A 19,986-nucleotide genomic window follows, 5' to 3' on the forward strand; every position below is an offset into this window, starting at 1 on the left:
ATTCATCATTCCAGGAAAATAATATCAGCTCATCATATAAACCTGACTCATGTATCTGTCATCACAATATGCACCGACAGGTTTTGGTCTTTAATAAGCTCAGGGTTTGAAAAGCTCCTTCTGTGAGAGTGGCTCTCTCAGCGCTCAGAGATGAAGTCAGTCAAAGACGAGGGTTAGTCCAGACAAAGAAATCCTCAGGTCGACGTTTAAAGTCGATGTCCTGAGAGGTCGGTTCATGTGTTAACTCTGTGATCTCGTCTTTCTGAAGGAGCCAGAGCCGCTGCCCAAGAAGAAGTGGCCGACTGTGGACGCCTCGTACTACGGAGGAAGAGGAGCAGGAGGAATCAGACGCATGGAGGTCAGAGTCACCTGAAACCGCTCTCAGGAGCTCACACACTTTTATCACACACCTCAGGAACATGTCCTCCAGGTTCCTCCATGAAGCAGGAGGAGTGATGATTTCTAAAAAATGACAGAGTTCAGAAACTTTTTTGTGAAATGATTCAGATCCAGATCTGTGGAGCTCTTTGAGGAGTGAACTGTGATGGAGGTAAAAGTCATGTCTCTCTCAGGCTGAGTGAAGTTCAGTGGGTTAAATCTGATCAAATCAAAGCCACAGACAGTGTGAAGTGGGGCACGATTTGCAAAACCTGCTGACACTCACTCTTTGCTCCAGAGCTGGAAGTTGTTGGACTGAGCGGAGGAGGAGGAGGAGGAGGAGGAGGAGGAGGAGTGGGTGATGGACGGATGGACAGACCCGAGCCGCTGTCCTCGTCACTCCTGATGCCTCTGACATGACAGGCCCTGCCAGCTCGTCCTTGGCCGTGCGGTCTCTGATTGGATCAAGTCGTTGCTGAGATGAAGGATTGAGTGCTGCTGTCAACTTGACGTCTCCTCCTCACCCTCCTCACCCTCCTCATCCTCCTCATCCTCGTCCTCGCCCCTCCTCCCAAACCTTGGCAGCGTCCCTCTGATCCTCCTCCCCCTCTGAGGGGATCCAGGTTTAAAGCCTTCCTCCCCCCTCGCTGTTTGTTGTACCCCCTGCTGCTCCTCAGCCCCGAGGACGTTAGTGGCGATGTTGGGATTTCCCAGCATCCTTTGGGACATCCTATCTCCTGGAGTGACGGTGAGGCGTGAGGCCCGGTCTCTCGCCGCTCTCGTCTTCCTGCGGCAGGTTGATTCCCGCCGACACTTCTGACGCTCTGAGTCGTCGGTCGAATCGACATCACGCTGAGAGAAAACCACCTCCACCTCCAACGCTTCTCCGCCGCCGCGTCTCCGCTGCCAATATTTCAAACGCACAGCGAGGTGACAGCGTTATCTTTTATTCATGGCGGGCCTCTCGCTCCTCGGGAAGCGGCGGGCCGGCGATGGATCCGGGGATGATTCTGAAAAGCTGTTCTATATTGTCACGGCTTAACCTACAGCTTGAAAACTGTGTCGCTAATTAATCACCTCTCCCCGCTCATGTGACGGAGGATTCTTTATCTCCTCCTGCAACAGATGTGATGAATTCAATTAAAAAGAGGACAGCTTAACCAACACACACACACACACACACACACACACACACACACTCACACACACAGAGTAAACCACGGTGGGCCGCAACGCCATTCCTGAAACCGTGACATGAAGCCAATCCGTGGACGCAGCCACATTTGCTGTGACGCCGGCTGTGAGTTTCTCTTTGAAGCTGAGTCTCTGATTGGATAATCAAACAATCCTAATAACTCCAAAACCGCTGCGTCAGAAAAAAGTCAACTTACCCTACAGTGTGTGCCGATAGTGAAATCAGTGTTTTAGACCCAAGTAATTTTTGAACCAGGCTGTGAATGTGCTTTTTAAAGCTCCCATATCCTGCTTCTTTCCTGCAGTTTAATCTGGATCATTGATGTCTTCATGAAATGGTAGTAACATGTTTTGGTCCAAAAAGCCAATAAATCAAGCACAGCAGCATTGTTTCCAGGCTCTCATAGCCCCTCTGTTCAGAACGCTCTGATTTAGTGGGCGTGGCCTTCATATGTAAATGAGCCACTGCTGATACCGCCCCGCTCTTCCACGTCACTGAGAGCGGCGCCACGAGCTCCGAGTGCACAATGTTTAGAAAACAGAGAAGCTCGTTTACCGGAACATTACAGGCTAAAACAACAGGCTAACAGCAGCTAAAGTTAGCATCCTGAAGCTAACACAGAGACAGGGGGGACACTGAGGAAAAGCTCTTCCATCTGCTCCACAGCACACAGCATTTAAAATACTCACATTTCCAGGGTCCCAGGTTTGTTGGAGGATGGTTGGTAATGCCCCTGGATTCAGGACCAGTCTGTTGGCTAGCCCTCTGTTGGACTGTCCAAAGTTGGAAAAGCAGTCGGCCGTGAAGTGACTAGCACACACATGCTCAGTTTTACTGAGTGTAGCTGGAACATTTCCTGATAAATGAACTCTAGACACTTAGTCTGTCTTCTTCTGAGATGGGAAGCTTGAGCATGGAGCTATGAGGCTGTTTACAGCCAAAAACAGAGCAGTGATGGCTCTTCAACTTTGGCATTCTCCTCCCAACCAATCAGGTCAGACTTGCTCCTGATTGGTCAAAACAGGGAATCGCTGCCGTCGGCAAATCCCCAAAATCCAAACAGCTCGTTTTAGGTCAGGATTTTACATTAACAAGCTCTACTAAGAACAGGTTTGGTCATTAAATATCACATTTTGTGGGCTGGGAGGAAAGACAAAGACCCACAAATTTCACTAAAAGACTTAATGAAGTGATTTTTGCATATTATGGGACCTTTAATGCTGTAGAGCCAGTTTTTATGACTGGGTGTGTACATGACTTCCAGTCTTTCTGCAGCCAGCCTCAGGTGCATTCTCAATGAACGGCAACTTTTAGCACTTCCGCATCCGTATAACCAGATGTTGCCACATGCTCATGACGCCATTTTTTGTTGCCTGTGAGAGCTTAAAGGGTCTGATTGTCCTTGTTCCCATGACAGCTACAGATTATGTCACCCATAATGTGACGGCATCCTGCAACTAGATCCCAGTGTTTTCACACCAGTGCCCTTTTCCGAACTAGAAAGGAAGTGGAAAATAAAGCAATGGCCCCAAAATGTCCAGAAAGAGAAAACCAGTATGTCTTTTGTGTTATGAGGCCGTGGCGGTTGGCAAAAAGTACAATCTACATCGGCATTGTGACACCAAGCACAGAGCTAAGTACGCTAAAAAGAGCCTCCAAGAAAAACAAAAAATAGAGAAAGATTTAAAATGCAAACTGCAATTGCAGCAGGTTGTGTGCAAGAAAGCCACAACCAAAAACAGTGTGGTAGGCAGTGAAAGCTAGCTTTAATGGGCACAGTAGCTGCTTTTTTTTACATTACGTTTAGCTTCATTTATCAGAATCAAAATCAGAATCAATCTTTATTGATCCCTAAGGGGAAATTTCATTTCACTTACGTCCCTTTTAAGACAGATAAGAAAATAAACATGGGGAAAACAGAAATGGGATTAACCTACCCAGCGCCCCTTTGCAATAGATATGAAATAACAACATTGGGAGAAGAGAGGGGAAAAAAAAGTTAATTACAGACTATCCCCAACAGGGGGCGTAGTTTGAGATCGAGAAAAAAACTACAAGCCCTGTTGGGAATAGTCTGGAATTGACTTTAGCTACATTTGATACTGTCTTACAGTGACATCTTGTTCTTTGAGGGCAGCCATTATGCTAATGTGGCCCTGAGTGAAAACGAGTTTGACAACCCTGACCTAAACGAACTCTTTGATGGAGAGCAGAATGAGCTCACCTCATCTCTTAGGGTTTTAGGGTGAAACCCAAAAGTTTTATTGCGTTTCAGCCTCGTATTTACACAGAAACGGCGTTTCAGCCGGCCTAAAATGCAAACTTTTGAAAACGGCCTCCAGAGTGGGATTTTTCTGAAACGCTGCCGACACTGTTGCCGTGTAAACAGTTAGCTGACGAGCTGACTGTCTTTAACAAAATGAGCATCTGTTGCTCCACTTCTGCTTTTAGTTTTAACCAAAACACTAGATGATCGGCTCAACTCTACTTCAGTGGAAATCTACCAAAAGCAGCTTCTGAACAAGACAGCTATAGCGCCACCTACAGGCCTGGCATGCTAACTACAGCGTTTCCGTGTAAACGCAGATTTTTTTTCACTGTGTTTTAGCGTTTTTTGATGAAATGTTGTCGTGTAAACGGGGCCTTAACTTCTCACTCTGTGTCGGCTCACCTGTGCAGGTACGCTGGGGGGAGAAGGGCTCGACTGAAGAGGGCGCCAGGCTGGAGAAGGCGAAGAACGCCGTGGTGTCCATACCGGAGGAGACGGAGGAGCCCATGATCAAACGGCCCAAGCCCAAACCCGCCCTCACTTACCACCAGACACAGAACAAGTGGTACACCCCCATCAAGGTGAGGCCTGCTTCCTCTCACCTGAGAGGCGGAGCTTTGATCTGTTTTTTGTTTTTAACAAGGTGAGGTGAGTCTCTCGGAAGTTCGGGACTTTAAGCCCTGAACATTTTCAGTCAGTGAAGAGTTTTAAACGTCAGATTAATTTGCTTTTCAGACTTCTGAGAAAATGTAGGAAACAAAAGTCTTAGAATTAAGTTCCTGTTTCTAAAGGTTCCTGGTACTGGGTACTGGGTGGAACTACTTCTTGAGACAGTGTATTTAAGATCTAAAGCAAAACACCATTAAACTCAGGTTAATAAGATTAATAAATGTCTCGATCTTCTCGGTCTGATCAGGGTCGTCTGGACGCTTTCTGGGCTCTGCTGAACCGACAGTACGACAGAGTTTCCCTCATGAGACCCACGTCTGAGGACAAGGTAAGAGGCTGAAAAGCTCTTTTCTTTCTACACACTCCTGATGGAGACCTGGATGACGTAGCCACGCAGCGCTGACTGGTTTCTCTCCAGGCCTGTGTGGGACTCGGGAAGTCAGCGTTTGGTTGTTCGATGCAGAAACTTGCGGCTTTCAGGGAGTGAGTCAAAGTCTGCTGGCAGTTTGTGGCACTGCTGGGTATTAATAGTGAACTGGTTGTATGAGTCAGACGGAGAGGTTTGTTTATAGAAGCTCTGATCCTCCGTGTGACTTCCAGTGATTATTTCGGTCTCTGTGTTGAATCTTTGGAGTCACAGCTGAGCTGCTGTTGTGTGGAGCTCTGGGTTAGAGTACATCTGTGCACAGGAAGCTGCTGCTGGCTTCTTCGTGTGGTTGTTACCTAACCGTGCAGCTGCAGCGGCTCGCAGGAGGAAGCATGACAGAGACGACCTAATATGGTCACGCTGTGGACGGTTATCAACCTCTGAGGAAACCGATCGACTCCACAAAGCGCGGCTCTGAAACTACTCTGAAACCTGACGCCCTGCAGGCGGTTAGAGGAACACCCTGCCCTCAAACCGCCACCAGATCAGAGAGAAGCAGGGCTCAGGCTCAGGCTGAAGATCAGGGTGACTGACACAGATCAGCACCAGTTCAGCAACATGTGGAGGGAAATATTTCTCTGTCCTCGCCAGATCTGACCTCTGTGGTGAGACTGAGGTCAGAGAACAAGAACCATAAACCTCTGAGTGATTCAGGCTGCACACGTCTCATCCCAGCGCTGTTTGCTGCTTTTAAGAACATGGAAAACCCCGGTGTGTCAGCCAGCTGTGAGCCGGCCAGTTGTTCCTCACAGAGCTGTGTAGTGAAATCAGAACGACCGAAGATGAACACAATGAAATAAACATCATTCAAATTTTGTTCATGGGATTTCAAACCAGACCGTTTTTTATTTTACTCATCAGTGGGCCTAATATCTGATTTCTTTGGGGTCCATTTAGGGTCTTCTTTTTGTCCTGACAGACTCTGATTTAGTGAAGGCACTATGGTACTGTTTCTTTGAGAAACATGAAGGCATCGTATAACTATCGCATTAGGTGATGTCAAGGCACTATTGAGCTGTCCCTTTAGGAGATATGAAGGCATTATTGAAATGTCTCTTTAAAAAATCATGAAGGCACCAAAAAAGTGTCTTCAAGAAACATAAAGCCACTATAGAACTGTCTCTTTAAGATACATAAAGGCACTATGGAACTGTCTCTTTGATATATGTCAAGGCGCTATGTATCTGTCTCTTTAAGAAATGCAAGGTTCTATAGAACTGTCTCTTTAAGAAACATGAAGGCATTACGTAACTGTCTCTTTAAGAAAAGTCAAGGCACTATGGAACTGTCTCTTTAAGAAATGTCAAGGGGCTATGGAACCAGCCCCTTTAAGAAACATGAAGGCACTGTGGAACTGTCACTTTAAGAAATTTCAAGGCACTAAAGGACTGTTTCTTTAAGAGATGTCAAGGCAATATAGTACTATCTCTTTAAGAAACTTAAAGAGGCTATGTAGCTCTCTCTTTAAGAAATGCAGGGCACTATAGAACTTTCTCTTTAAGAAATGTCAAGGGGCTATGGAACAGCCCCTTAAAGAAACATGAAGGCACTTAGGAACTGTCCCTTTTAGAGACATCAAGGCACTATGGAACTGTCTTTGTCAGAAACATTAAGGCACTATAAAACTGTCTCCTTAAAAAAAATGAAAGCACTGTGTAACTGCCCCTTTAAGAAACATTAAGGCACTATGAAACTGTCTCTTTAAGAAACATAAAGTTGTTTAGGAACTTTCTATTTAAAAAAGTCAAGGCAAGATGTAACTGTCTCTTTAAGAAATGCAGAGGCACTATGGAACTGTCTCCATAAGGAACATCAAAGCACTATGTATCTGTCTCTTTAACAGACATCAAGGCTCTATGTTTCTGTCTCTTTAAGAGACGTCAAGGCTCTATGTATCTGTCCCTTTAAGAGACGTCAAGGAACTATGGAACTGTCCCTTTAAGAAACATAACGGCACTATACAACTGTCTCTTTAAGAAACGTCAAGGCACTATAGAACTGTCCCTTTAAGAAACATAACGGCACTATACAACTGTCTCTTTAAGAAACATCAAGGCGCTATGGATCTGTCCCTTTAAGAAACATAACGGCACTATACAACTGTCTCTTTAAGAAACATCAAGGCGCTATGGATCTGTCCCTTTAAGAGACATCTAATTGCTTTGGAACTGTATCTTAAAGAAACATAAAGGCACTATAGAACTGTCTCTTTAAGAGACGTCGAGGCACTAAGGAACTGTATTTTAAAGAAACATCAAGGCACTATGAAACTGTTTCTTTAAGAAACATGGAGGCATGATAGAACTATCTCTTTGAGAGGAGTTGTATGGAACCGACCCCTCTAAGGATTGTCAAGGCACCAAGGAACTGTCTCTTTAAGAGACGTCAAGCTGCTATGGAACTGTCTCTTTAAGAGACGTCAAGCTGCTGTGGAACTCCCAAACATTCCATAGCCCTCTTAATGTGTGACATCATCACAGAATGATTCCTATGGAACAAAAGCTTTTTGTAACAGAGGAGGAGGATTCTCAACCACAAATATCTCTAATAAGTCTTTTTTTACTAAAATGTGATGTAATGATGTATTAGGCAGGTGATCCTGTCATTAGAGACTGAAATGTTAGGGTCTGCTGACATTAGATGTAACGCTCTGCTCTACGAATGGCTGGACGTGTGTACAGGCCCATGTCACACCAACCTTCACTGTATTCTGGAGAATTTTCTGGAAGTTGTTTCATACTTTTGGAGTCTTTAGATAATAACCATAATCTTTGATTTGCATAAAGGACGCACATTTAAAACTTTCAAAACACCCCTTTAAATCACAGTTACAGGAGAAACAACTGGTGGGATTAATCACGAGTTAACTGTGGATGATCACCAGATTAATCATGATTCAGAAAATGACTCACCCCACAGCTCAAATCCAGTTCAGATTTAAAATAGTCTAACCCTGGATTAACCAGGTTAAAGCAGGTTTAACTAACAGCTGATAACTTTTGATAATAAGCACATCAGTGTTTATGTCGTCTTTTTGTCTCTCAGTACCTTCACAGGTTGGTGTCAGAGCTGTTTTTACCTGAGGCCTAAAGGGACTGCAGTTTGGAGTGAGTGTGTGTGAGTGTGTGTGTGTCGTGATGAATAGTTAAGTGTTAAATGTGCTGCTGTTGTTTGTGTCGCCAGGCGTTTCATTAGGAAACAAAACCTCATCTTGTTTGGTCTCTGGGAGGCCTCGTGTGTTTCATGTTGGAATGACAACACTCCCCCGACCGCTCCTCCTCCACCTGTCTGAGCCGGAGACAAACATCCCGGCTGCTCCTCCCGCCGAGCAAAAGATGAGAGATGTCGCTGATCAGGAGTTCACTCAGTCGCTCCGAGCTAACCGTTTGGAAACAGGAAGTGAGCGGGGAGGAGGCCGTGTGTCAAAGCTCTGAGGAGGAAGAGGAGCAGTCGATGGAGTCCTGGCTTCATTCACATGCCGAACCACGCTTTGAGTGTTTGATCAGGAGCAGGCACAGCGGACATGGAGGGAATCAAACACGAGGCCAGGGAGCGTTTGAAGTCATGTCTTAACAGAGCGGGAATCAGAAATCGTCCTCTAACCTTTGGTTTCCTACAGACTCCATGTGTTCACGCATCAAAACCAGCAGAGGGTATCTGAACATCAGACCGGTAAAGAACCACCACAGTCTGTAGGCCGTTTACGTCATCGCAGATCCTCAGCTTCAGGTTTCATTGACCACTTTGGGAGCTTTAAAGCAGCTGAATATAAATCCTTACTCATCTGTTTGGTGACGTACTGAGGTTTAACGACACCGTGGACGTCATGTGTTCTCCACATGTTCCCTCTGTCAGACGTCTGTAGAGGTTTCAGTCTCTAATGTTGTTTCCATGTTCAGATATCATCAGTCTGAAACATGTTTAACAGACTTCTTTAAGTCTTCAGTCCAGTTTTTAATGAAGCCCTTTCCTGTTGTTTCAACTCTTTACCTCTGTTAGCTTTTTTCTTTAAAATATACCAATTCAACGCAAGACTGTTTTTGATATTTTACATTAGGATATGGCGATATGGCCTAAAAAGCCGCAGATTTTTCACAAAAAATCAATTTACAATTTTTGATAATTTTTTCCTACCTTTTAAAGAGAACGATAAGTACAAATGACAGAGACAACTCAAACCAATTTTGTTTTAATTTTATTAAAAACTTATTAAATCATCCTCTATTTGACTCCTGGAATTGAAGTTTCAGCTGTTCTGTTTCAACAACTTCACAAAAAACGCTTTGTTTCAGTCTGGTTTTATTTTTTGTGAAAGCTGTAGCCTGTTCATCCTGTAATTTTAATACAAACAAATAAGCGAAATGAAATGCTATCTATTTCAGTGCGGACTCACAAATTTCATACCTCCCTGCAAAAGTCAGTGCCCTGGTCGGGGCACCCCAGTCTAAAAAGTCTGGTCCGCCCCTGCTTGACAGAGCGTTTCTCGATGCTGGTTCGTTATGTTGCTCTGCTCGTCAACGGATGGTTTTATGCTGAACGGAGGGTTCAGTTGGTGGATTAGAGGGAGTTTCAGGGAAATACAGGACTCAACTTTTGCGTCAGGGTACCATTGTCTGTTACAGTGTACCCTTTTGTACCAGTCTTTAAAGTACAGTACACATCCACTTTGTTGTAGACCTGGACGACTGTTTATGAGTACACTTGTGTCCTTTTCATAATCATTTATAATCTGTCTCATGGTACCTTTAAGAATCTGGCTTGGAGTACCCATTCCACTATAGCAGGGGTCTGCAGTCTTTACATCCATAAGAGCCATTTTCCCTCAATTCAAATCCATTCATTAAAGTCATTCAGGAGCCACAAAATGTACTGAAACTCCAAACAAAGACAAAGGATTATAAACATAGTAAAAACCTGGTGAATAATTATAAAAAATTGCAAATAAATATAAAAAAGAAAGATTTAATACATAATGAATTTTGAAAAATTTAAAAAATATTTTGAAAAAAAAAGAAAAAAAGGAAAATTTGCAAATAATTCCAAGAATTTTATGATCTGCAAAAAATTTCTAAAATTAAATAAATTTGCTAACAACAGATTAGAAATTGTAATTTAAAAAAAATTGCTATTTTTTTTCAATTGTTAAAATTAAAAAAATAAAAATAAAAATGAAAAAATTGCTTTAAAGAATTTGCAAAAAATTGCAGAAGTTGAAAATAAAATGAAGCTGGAAAAATTAAAAAAAAAGAAATGATTTTTTTTTCCCAATTCGAAAAACTGTCAAAAATTGAAATTTCAAAAAGTGGTAAAAAAAAAGTTCAAAGGAAATCTGCAGTAATCAATTGCAAATTTGAAAGCTTTATTGCCAGAGGTGATATTTAGTTTAACTAAATTTTAATGCACGATTTTATTTCGTGTCAGTGCCTTTGATCATCAATACCCTCTGTAAGAAAAAAAGCAATACTTTTTATTTTAATAATATTTTTTAAAGCTACAAGGACCCACTGCAAAGGAGTCAAAAGGCCACATGAGGCATCAGAGCCACAGGTTGAAGACCCTTGTACTCCCCTTTCAGTGTCCTTCAAGGCGTCTTCGCATATCTGTCTTTTAGTATCTTTTTGGATCTTTTTAGGGACCATTTCAGGCTTCCTTTAAAAATTAATTGCAAGATACATTTAAGTGTCTATTAAGTGTTGGTCTTTGTACCCTTCCTTTGATAACTGGTTGGAGAAACAGTGGCAGGTTAATGCACAGAGGAGTTGTTTTGTCTTTAACGTGTTGAGGCCTGACTTCCTGTCTGCTGATTTGTGGCACTGCTCCTTTAAGCTCTTTATTTAGCAGCAGACAGGTGTGAGCAGTCTGAATGAGCTGCTTTCTGAACACGTTCGGTTTGTTGCTGGTTGCTATCAGGGCTCCGTGGTGTCAGTCCCTGCTCCTGTTGTTTCCACCTCCAGCCTCCGTCAGACGGAGAGTTATTTCAGGCTCACAGATCAACCTGACGGGATCAAAGCCGGAGGAGTCTGAACTGTCCGGTGGGAGGTGAGGTGTAGATGGCAGCGCGGGTGGAACGGGCAGCGGTGGCTCAGAGAAAAGAGAGGCAGGAGGAGGAGGAGGAGGAGGAGGAGGAGGGAGGGCAGCGGTCTTTGATGGCGGACAGGAAACCTCCAGGGTCATGAATTTTTCAGTGAGCTTCATCCGCGGGGTTACAAGGACTCGTACAGGTGTAAGGAAGCAGGTTGTCGCAGACATCTGTTCAGCACGGGGACCCTGGTGTCCACCCTCCCTTCCTCTCCTCTCCTCGCCTCCCTTCAGGCAGCCTCCTCTCCTCTCCTCCTCCCTCCTCCCTCCTCCCTGAGCGCCGCCGCCCGGAGCAGAGCTGCTGGATTGTCAGCAGATGCAGAAGAGAGACAGAGAGACAGAAAATGAGAGTGAAACAGTTTTTTTTCCTGGTCTCACATTTAGCGCCCGAGGGCCTCCAACACCAAAGGTAGAGCGGGGGTGGACACAGCTGCAGCGCCGAACTCGCCGCAGGCACAAATAAAGAGATCTGATGTGCTTTGACTGTGTTGTGGGTGAGAGCGGGTAGCCGGGGAGGCACTTCAGAGCCAACTTAGCACAGCAACATCTGCCGCCAAGTTTTCCTGGGATCGGCTGGGGACAGCAGGTAGAGGAAGGTGGCGGACGGGGAGGGGGAGGGAGGGACGGAGGGGGGCGGCGGCCTCGTCCTGGAGCTGGCTCAGACGCTCTTTGAAGAGGCTCCTCTTGTTTTCTCATCCGTCGCCCCCTGACTTCACACTCCAGGTACTGTTTCCTGAAAGCAGCTGTCCAGGCGCCGAGTGTCCAGGCGAGGTGTGCGATGAATGATGCATCACTTTACATTAAACCCTCTGCGTCCTCCCACAGACACAGACACTCAGGAGGACGGCAGCCAAACCGTCACAGCTCCTCTGAGTCTCGTCTCAGCGGGGGGACGAGTGGGCTGAGAGTGCTGCATGTGGAGGTTAATGCTGCTATCACATGGACCTTCATTCTGCTCGAGCATATTTCACTTTCAGAAAAAGCGTTTCAGCGTCGTTACGTGGGGGAGAGCTCCCTCTGAAGTTTTCCTTATAAAGAGGTGATGAAGTGGTGCTGATCCCTCAGGGTCAGACGCCGTCTCCTCCCACGAACTCATACTCCTCAACCTCCAAACATCCAAACAGAAGTAGAAATCCTTCCTCTTCCAGCGTGTGGAGGATTTTCAACTTCTGCAAAACATGAGGAAGACATCAGGTTTCCTCTCTATTAGATATGATATACTTCAGCATGTCGTCACAAAATCGACTCAAATACAACTTGTGTCATTAATTATGCTGTGAAATCGTATTGCTTCTTAGCCAGAAAGAGAAAATATTTATTAAGATAACAGATGAATTATCAGAAATAAGAATGCTTAGAGATTTGTAAAGCAAAAAAAAAAAAAAGGAAAAGAAATTGCTTTGCTAATTTATCTGAAAAACTCAGTCAAGTTTTTTGTTTTCTCCTGGAGTGCGTGGGCTTAAAGCGGATGCTCGTTTGGTAATCCAGGTCATGAAGCAATACTGCGGATTAGCATCAGGTTACGTGTCTGTCGTGTTTCTTTCCAGCTGTGCAGTAAAATTGAAAAGGAACAATTAAATGCCCAAAGTAGACTGGATTTAACTCTTTTTATTTTGTTTCAAGGTTAAAAAAAATCTTTAAAGTAAGCAGACCAAATACAGAAATGTTAAGAAATCATGTAAATCATCAAAGTAAGCATCAGGTTCAAGCATTTTTAAAGAAAGAAAAATCATGATTCCTATCAAACCTTTACATTTAAATAAAGTTAAACTACAGTTTAAACTTGTTATTCTTACAAATAACTGAAATTGTTTCCTATAAAGGGGACATATCCTGCTTGTTTCTCCTTTTCACTATGCCAGACTAGGATAAAGCATTTCTGCCCTCAGTACAAGTCATTTAGTTCCTTCATTTCCCCACAATAGCGTTCTCAATATCCTCATTTTAGGCCATTCTGAAGATCTCGTTGAAACGCTCCGTTTGGAGAATGACCTCCAGTAACCTCGCAATGTCACAGCCCTTTGTGCGCTGATTGGTCAGTTCTAACAGAAGTGCGGAGGGGGTAGAGCCAGGGGGCGGTTTTTGCAGCATGGCAGTGTTTACAAAATCGCAATATTGGATGGAGCAGACCGAGCGAGTTTGCTGTTTGCCAAAACTTCACCGTAAGGCATTGATAGCACTAATAAAATGGCAGAGTGTAGGATACGTCCTTTTGTATTGGACCCCGAGTCAGACCCAGACGGTTCCGCAGCTCAGGAAGAAGAAAATCCACCTGGACACAGATCATCTCAGGCCGCTTCAGTGTGGTGAGTCAAAGCGGTACTGTAACATGTATAGTTTATACGTGTAAATATAGGCAGACTTCACCAATAAACTATTTCTATAACAGGGCTCCATCCTGCTCCTTCACTTTTCTCTGTCTGTTTTATCCATCATGCTGAAAGTGTCGTCTAAAGATCGCCTCTACCGTCAGTTCCTCACTATGTTATTACCGCAGCATTATTGTGGTCCAGGTTCACAGTGCATGTCAGAACAAGCATGCAAATATCACAGTCTCACAAGTATTACGACGTCTGCTAAAACTAGGGTGTTTTAACTGCTAATTCACCATGTAAAGCAAAGTTGCTCAGCAGAGCAGAGTCCCTGCATCCAGCTGTATTTATACTCGGCTCTTGGTGGGTGTATCCCTCGGTGGCGGTTGTGTGACTAACTGACATCACAGAGGAGGAGCTGCTTTATCAGATTACTCCAATAAAAAGAAAGGATCCTCATGTCGTCACGAGGTTTGAAATCTCGCGACCAAATGTCAATGACCAATTTTCAGAGGCATCAAATCTGGTTCTAGGATATCAGAAAAAATACAATATCTCAAAGGTCTTGTTTTCAAATTTATTATTTTATATGTAAGTATTAAATCAGGGATCAGCATGATATGTCCCCTTTAAGTGTTTGTATGAAACACTACATCTGACTGTCTTTATTTCAAACACAATAAAATCGAAAAGCTGTTTCAATCGAATTGTTAACTGGGTAGAATATCGCAATATATCATGATATTATCGTATCGTGATCCAAGTATCGTGATGCGAATTGTATCATAAGGGTCTTGCCAATACTTACCCCTAGTTTTTAGGATTTCTGGGGTAATCTCAGTAGTTGGTACCAATAAGAAAAACACAGAAAAGTTGGCATGTTTTGACCCTAAGCCTCCTGAAAATGGTAAATCTTTGTTGGCTTTCAGAGTTTGTTGAGATGCCGATGAAGTGAAGGATAATTAAGCTCTGTATCAGACGGAGAAATCTGGCTGTGATTCCTCTCTTACAGAGAAACACACTGAGCCTCTCACCTCTACGTCTCCTCTCTCCTCCGCTGGTTTATCCCTAGGTGCCCGGACTGCGACACCGTCTTAATTTAGCAGCCGTCGATCACGGCGTGGAGCTGCCGTGGGAGCGTCTAATTAAACGGCTGTGAGCAGAGGGACAGGAAGAGCAGCTCGGGGAGTTTTCAGTAATGGATGGTAGAGAGGGAAGTGTTAACAGAGGAGAGGACAAGCCCGGCATAAGCCGAGGGCCGGCGAGGGCCGGCGAGGGCAGAGGGGACAGCCTGCTTCCTGGCGTGGAGCAGAGCGGTCCTTGGAGGTCACAGAAAAACACGCTCAGGTGTGTTGGTCCTCCTCAGCGGCTGGATGCAGCGCCTGAAGCTGTCACAGAGCTCAGGTAGGACGTGAGAGGAGCCTGTGAGCAGAAATGTGTGTTTTCACGTCCGTCAGCGCGCTCCATGCAGCTTTTAACAGCAGTACGTCAGCAGTAATTAGCACATTGATTTTCAGACATGAGTATAATTAGTGTAAACAAACAGGACTGCCTCTCAGACGATTGGCAGCCTCTCTCTGGCCTCTACGCTGCAGTTTTACGTCCTGACATCGGGTCACGTTTAGTCGGAAATGTTCGGCAGCTCAAGTTTCTCTGAGTTCCTCTCAATGGCAGATGGTTGATGGAAAAAAACGGTTTCCAGTATGTTTATCGTCTCCAGAAAAGTCACACAGAAACCCTGATTAGTGAGTCTTCTTTATAGCTGAGGAGGATTATGGGAAATGCAGTCTTTTTGGAGCAGTTTTGGAATAGGCCTGTCTTGTTTATGATGTTATACTAAAAACACAGTTAGATACGGCTCCACACCACACAGCAGAATGATGATATGTGCTGTGATGGGTTAGAAAATGATGCGTTACTTTAGCATCTACAACAGAATGAGGCATTATGGGATACATAACATTAGGATGGGGTATACTGTGTTGAGATATGAAATCAAACAAAATAACAACTAAAATCTTGACAGTAGGAACATAAATACATACAACTACGGTGGCCTGTGGGTGTCAGACAAGTTGCAAAAGCTACAACACTAATGCAAAAAATACAACACAAATACAAAGGCAAAAACACATGGATGCAAGAGCTACAACACAAATGTGAGAGCAAAAACAGGAATGCAAAAAATACAACACAAAAAAAAAAAAATCCTGTGCACTTTGTAAGAGCAAAAACACAAATGCAAAAGCTATAAGACAGATGCAAAAGCCTGAACACCTAGCAAGAGCAAAACAATAATGCAAAAGCTACACAAAAGATGTAAAAGCTACAATAGGAAAGCAAAAACTACAACACAAATCTATAAGCTACAAAACAAATGAGAGAGCAAAAATACATGCAAAACTTTAACATAGATGCAAAAGCTACAATAAGAAAGCAAAACTCACAGCCTAAATGCAAAACCTACAACACACATGCAAAACCTGCAACACAAATCTCAAAGTTATAAAACAAACCAGAGAGCAAAATCACAAATGCAAAACCTACAACATAAATGCAAAAGCCACAAAACAATACAAAAGATACAACACACGTGCAAAAGCCACAAGATAAATGCAAAACCTTCAACACAAATGTAAATCCTACAACACTAATCCAAAAGCTATAAAACAAATGAGAGAGAGCAAAAACACAAATGCAAAAGATACAACCCTAATGCAAAAGCTACACCACAAATGATAGAGAAAGAACACAAAAGCAAAAGCTACAACACAAATGCAAAAGCTCCAACTCAAATAGGAAAGCTGAAAAACAAATGAGAGAGCAAAATCACAAATGCAAAAGCCACAACACGGATGCAAAAACTACAATAGGAAAGCAAAAGCTACATCACAAATGATAGAGCAAGAACACAAATGCAAAAGCTACAACTCAAATAGGAAAGCTGAAAAACAATGAGAGAGCAAAAACACATACAAAAAACTTAAACACAGATGCAAAAACTACAATCAGAAAGCAAAAGCCAAAGCCTGAATGCTAAGCCTCCAATACAAATGCAAAACCTACAACACAAATCACAGGGCTACAAAACATATGAGAGCAAAAGACACAAATGCAAAAGCTATACTAGGAAAGCAAAATCTACAACACATATGCAAAAGCCACAACACAAATGCAAAAACTTTAACATTGATGCAAAAGCTACAGCACAAATGCAAAACCTACAATAATAATGCAAAAGCTACAAAACAAATGAGACAGCAAAAACACAAATGCAAAAGATAAAAGTCAAATTCAAAAGGTACAATAAGAAAGCAAAAGCTACAATAGGAAAGCAAAAGCTACATCACAAATGGAAAAGCTACAAAAGGAGCGCAAAATGTCTCACAAAAATGCAAACGCTTTAACTCAAATAGGAAAGCTACAAAACAAATGAGAGAGCAAAAACACATGCAAAACTTAAACACAGATGCAAAAACTACAACACAAATCACAGGGCTACAAATCATATGAGAGCAAAAAGACACAAATGCAAAAGCTTTAACACGGATGCAAAAGCTACAAAAGTGAAGCAAAAGGTACAACACAAATGCAAAAGCCACAACACATTCCGTGATGAATAAAGCTTTTTAGGGGTCTCACCTGTAATATCCTTTACAGTACTCTAATTTTTTATTTACTGAAAAAATATGTTATCTTATATTTAGCTTAACAAATTAGTAACATTAGCATTGAAGCTATATTTATCATAGCTGAAAGTAAAAAAGAAAACAATCATTTCCTTTTTAAATTTAGTTGGTGCAACTTTTATTCAGGTGCAAAACAATCCTATATGACACGTTTCTGATACCTGTAATGAAACTCTCGACCTCCTGCTTTTGCTCTCCATACTGACTGTTTTTCTTGCTGACTCCTGATTGGTTGATACACCAAATCTCCGGCTAAGGATCTCAAATCTGTGCAGAATCTGTCGGCAGGGTGCATGAGTGTCTGAATGTGCTGCAGACTGGTCAAACAGAAATGAAGCGTCCGGTTTAGAGGAAGCAGGAGATGAAACGTGCTCCAAATGCTCAGTCTGTGAGGAAAGATGCTATAGAATCTATCCTCCGCCGCTCTGAAGCCGCTCAGCAGACTGTTTATCCCCTCTCATACATACATTCAGCAGCTCGTCTCTGCAGCTTTACTCTCCTGATCTCTGGATGTAAAGCGGAGCAAACATTTGCCGGGTATTGTTAGAAAAAAGCGTAAACAGATGCACACATACTCATCCTTTCACGCTTCCTGTTTGTTGCTCTTATCTCGTCGCATTACAATGCCACGCTGAATATGGTGAGAACATCTTTCCTGAAGCTAATAAAAGCCGTCAAACTGCATTGTTCAGTGTTAAAGCAGAGCCGAGCCAAAAGATGACACATCCTTTAAGGTTTCCGCGCACAGAAGGCCCACGTTGCTGTCCTCCGCACAGCCGCTGAGAGGAATAATTTTATACCTAAACGTCTGATAAAACAATATGCTAATGTGGTAATAATGTATGCCTGCAGAGAGAGGATAAACACAGGCTAATGCACACATGTTGACATCAGTCAGGATGTTCAGCGCCGCGCTGCTGCTGCTAACAAACCCAACACTGGATCTCAGCGTAAGCGCTTTAATGGAAAGTAAACAACCTGGCAAATGACGAGGAGTTGAAACGAAGCTCCAGATCAGAGAGCATGAGATCTCCTAATTAACGGGGCTAATTGGAATTAAAGCGCAGCGTCGCCCGTAATGAAGCGTCAGGAGAGGAGACGAGCAAGTGTGAGCTCGGAGTAACGAGGAGACGCTGCTCAGGCTTGACATTTAGACCCTGAAATGTGATCTGAAAGGATGTTTTCTTTTTGTAGTGTTGCAGATTTAAGAGAAGACAAAGAGTTAAATATCAGACTAACCTGCAGAAATGTAAATATCTTAACATCCTCTCAAATCATGAATCCATCTTTGGGCATCAGCAGCCTTTTCCCACACAGGCAGGATTAAAAACACGTGGGTTTCTAGGATGTTTTCAAAAAAAAGTAAAATCAGGAACAGCTGAAATCCTGCAGACAAATAAATAAATGCAACACAAAAAATAAAGCACAGATAAGTTGAAATTGTGCATTTAAAGAGGTGTGTTTTGTGCAGTAGTTTGCAGATTTTCCTGCAGATTTAAGCGACTTTTTAATGTTTTTGTTTTTATTTTGTCTTCTGCAAAGAAGAAGAAGACATTTTTGATATTTTTCTTAATGCAAACCAAAGTTTTCAGTTTGCATGAGCTGGCAAAAGCAGAAACACTCGCAATAAAACTGTCACGGTTTCTTTGAAAGGTCTGGTTTTGCAGAGGATTTTTGCCTGTTTCAGCCTGTTTGTTGCCCATTTAAGCTTTTTTTTCATCCATTTTTATTCTGTTTTTGTTTTTTTTATTTTGTTTTATTTGGTCTGCAAAGAAAAAAAAAGATATTTTTGATATTTTTATTAATGCATACTGAAGTTTTTAGTTTGCATGAGCTAAAAAAAGCAGAAACACTCGCAATAAAACTGTCACTGTGTCTTTGAAGGGTCTCGTTTTGCAGAGGATTTAATGCAAATCTGCAGCTCGTGATTTTTTTTTTGTGCATATTTTTGTTTTCTTGGAAACTGCTCTGATAAAAAGTTGGATTATTTCTGTTTATGATGCAGAATAAAAGGTCAAATATTTCTTATTGCTCTTGCGTTTAAGTCAAGCAGAAAAAAATTGGATTTTTCATTTTTCCAACTTGAGAGAAACACCCTGCAGAGTCTCATCTCTGATCCACATTGTCCTCTTTTGTTTGGATTAATTTGACTTTAAAAATCTTGGTTGCATTGTTTTTTTATTATTTCTGTTTGAGCGCTCTTTGCAGCAGAAGCGTTTGCAGCATGGCGGCGGCGGTGGCGGTGAAAGCGGCTGAAGCGGTGGGCTGTGCAGCGAGCCCTGGGCCTCATTAGTCCTATCAGTGGACGGCCTTGTTAGCCCTAACAAGTAGCCAGCTGACAGCTCCATTCAGCCCCCCTCACACACACTCACACACACACACACTCACACACACACACACACACACAGAGGAAAAGTGACAGCTTTAACTGCGGCGGGCAGAGCGTCGCGATTTATGAGCCTCGCCCGCGCTCTCTTAACCAGATTAGTTCTTTTTACATTAACCGAGGAAAAGTAGGGCAGATGTCTGTGAGCCTGGTTGTAAATTTGATAATGACCGCCATGTTAATCCCCCCTGACCCCCTCCTCCTCCTCCTCCTCTCCAAACGCACCCCCCATCCTTCCTGCACGGCAAGTCCAGGCCGGGACCTGGTTGGTAACAGGATTACCAGCACGGGAACCCTCACCCTGAGTGTGTGTGTGTGTGTTTCAGCCTGTGTGTGTTCCCGTCTCAGGGAAGCTAATTGTTGTCGGTGGCGACTGGTCGGGAGAGAAAAGTGAAAAGTAGCTAATGTGGGAAAAAGGAGGAGGTCAGGCTGAGATCTCTGCTCCTTAAAGCTCCTCTTAAACACGTTAAAGTTAAGGTGCAGAAATTGATGCGTTTGCACAAGAAATTTGCTGCAAAAACTTCTCCCTTGGCGTAAAATCATTTCTCAGTTTGATGTGCTTGAAATTATTTCTGTTACATTA

At 43.1% G+C, this 19,986-nt stretch overlaps 1 protein-coding gene across 1 annotated transcript in view; it reads left to right on the forward strand.

Moving 5' to 3' along the window:
• Positions 1–19,986, forward strand: part of antxr2a (ANTXR cell adhesion molecule 2a) — a 126,348-nt gene that overhangs the window by 59,349 nt on the left and 47,013 nt on the right. Inside the window, exons 14-16 of the mRNA XM_074671183.1 lie at positions 269–358; positions 4,253–4,423; positions 4,759–4,839. Coding sequence (XP_074527284.1) covers positions 269–358; positions 4,253–4,423; positions 4,759–4,839 — 342 coding nt within the window. The remainder of the gene's footprint in view (positions 1–268; positions 359–4,252; positions 4,424–4,758; positions 4,840–19,986) is intronic.

The sequence above is a fragment of the Halichoeres trimaculatus genome, unplaced genomic scaffold (assembly GCF_033239565.1).
Source record: "Halichoeres trimaculatus isolate MK-OKI-2021-1 unplaced genomic scaffold, fHalTri1.1 fHalTri1_scaffold_5, whole genome shotgun sequence".
Taxonomy (NCBI): Eukaryota; Metazoa; Chordata; class Actinopteri; order Labriformes; family Labridae; genus Halichoeres; species Halichoeres trimaculatus.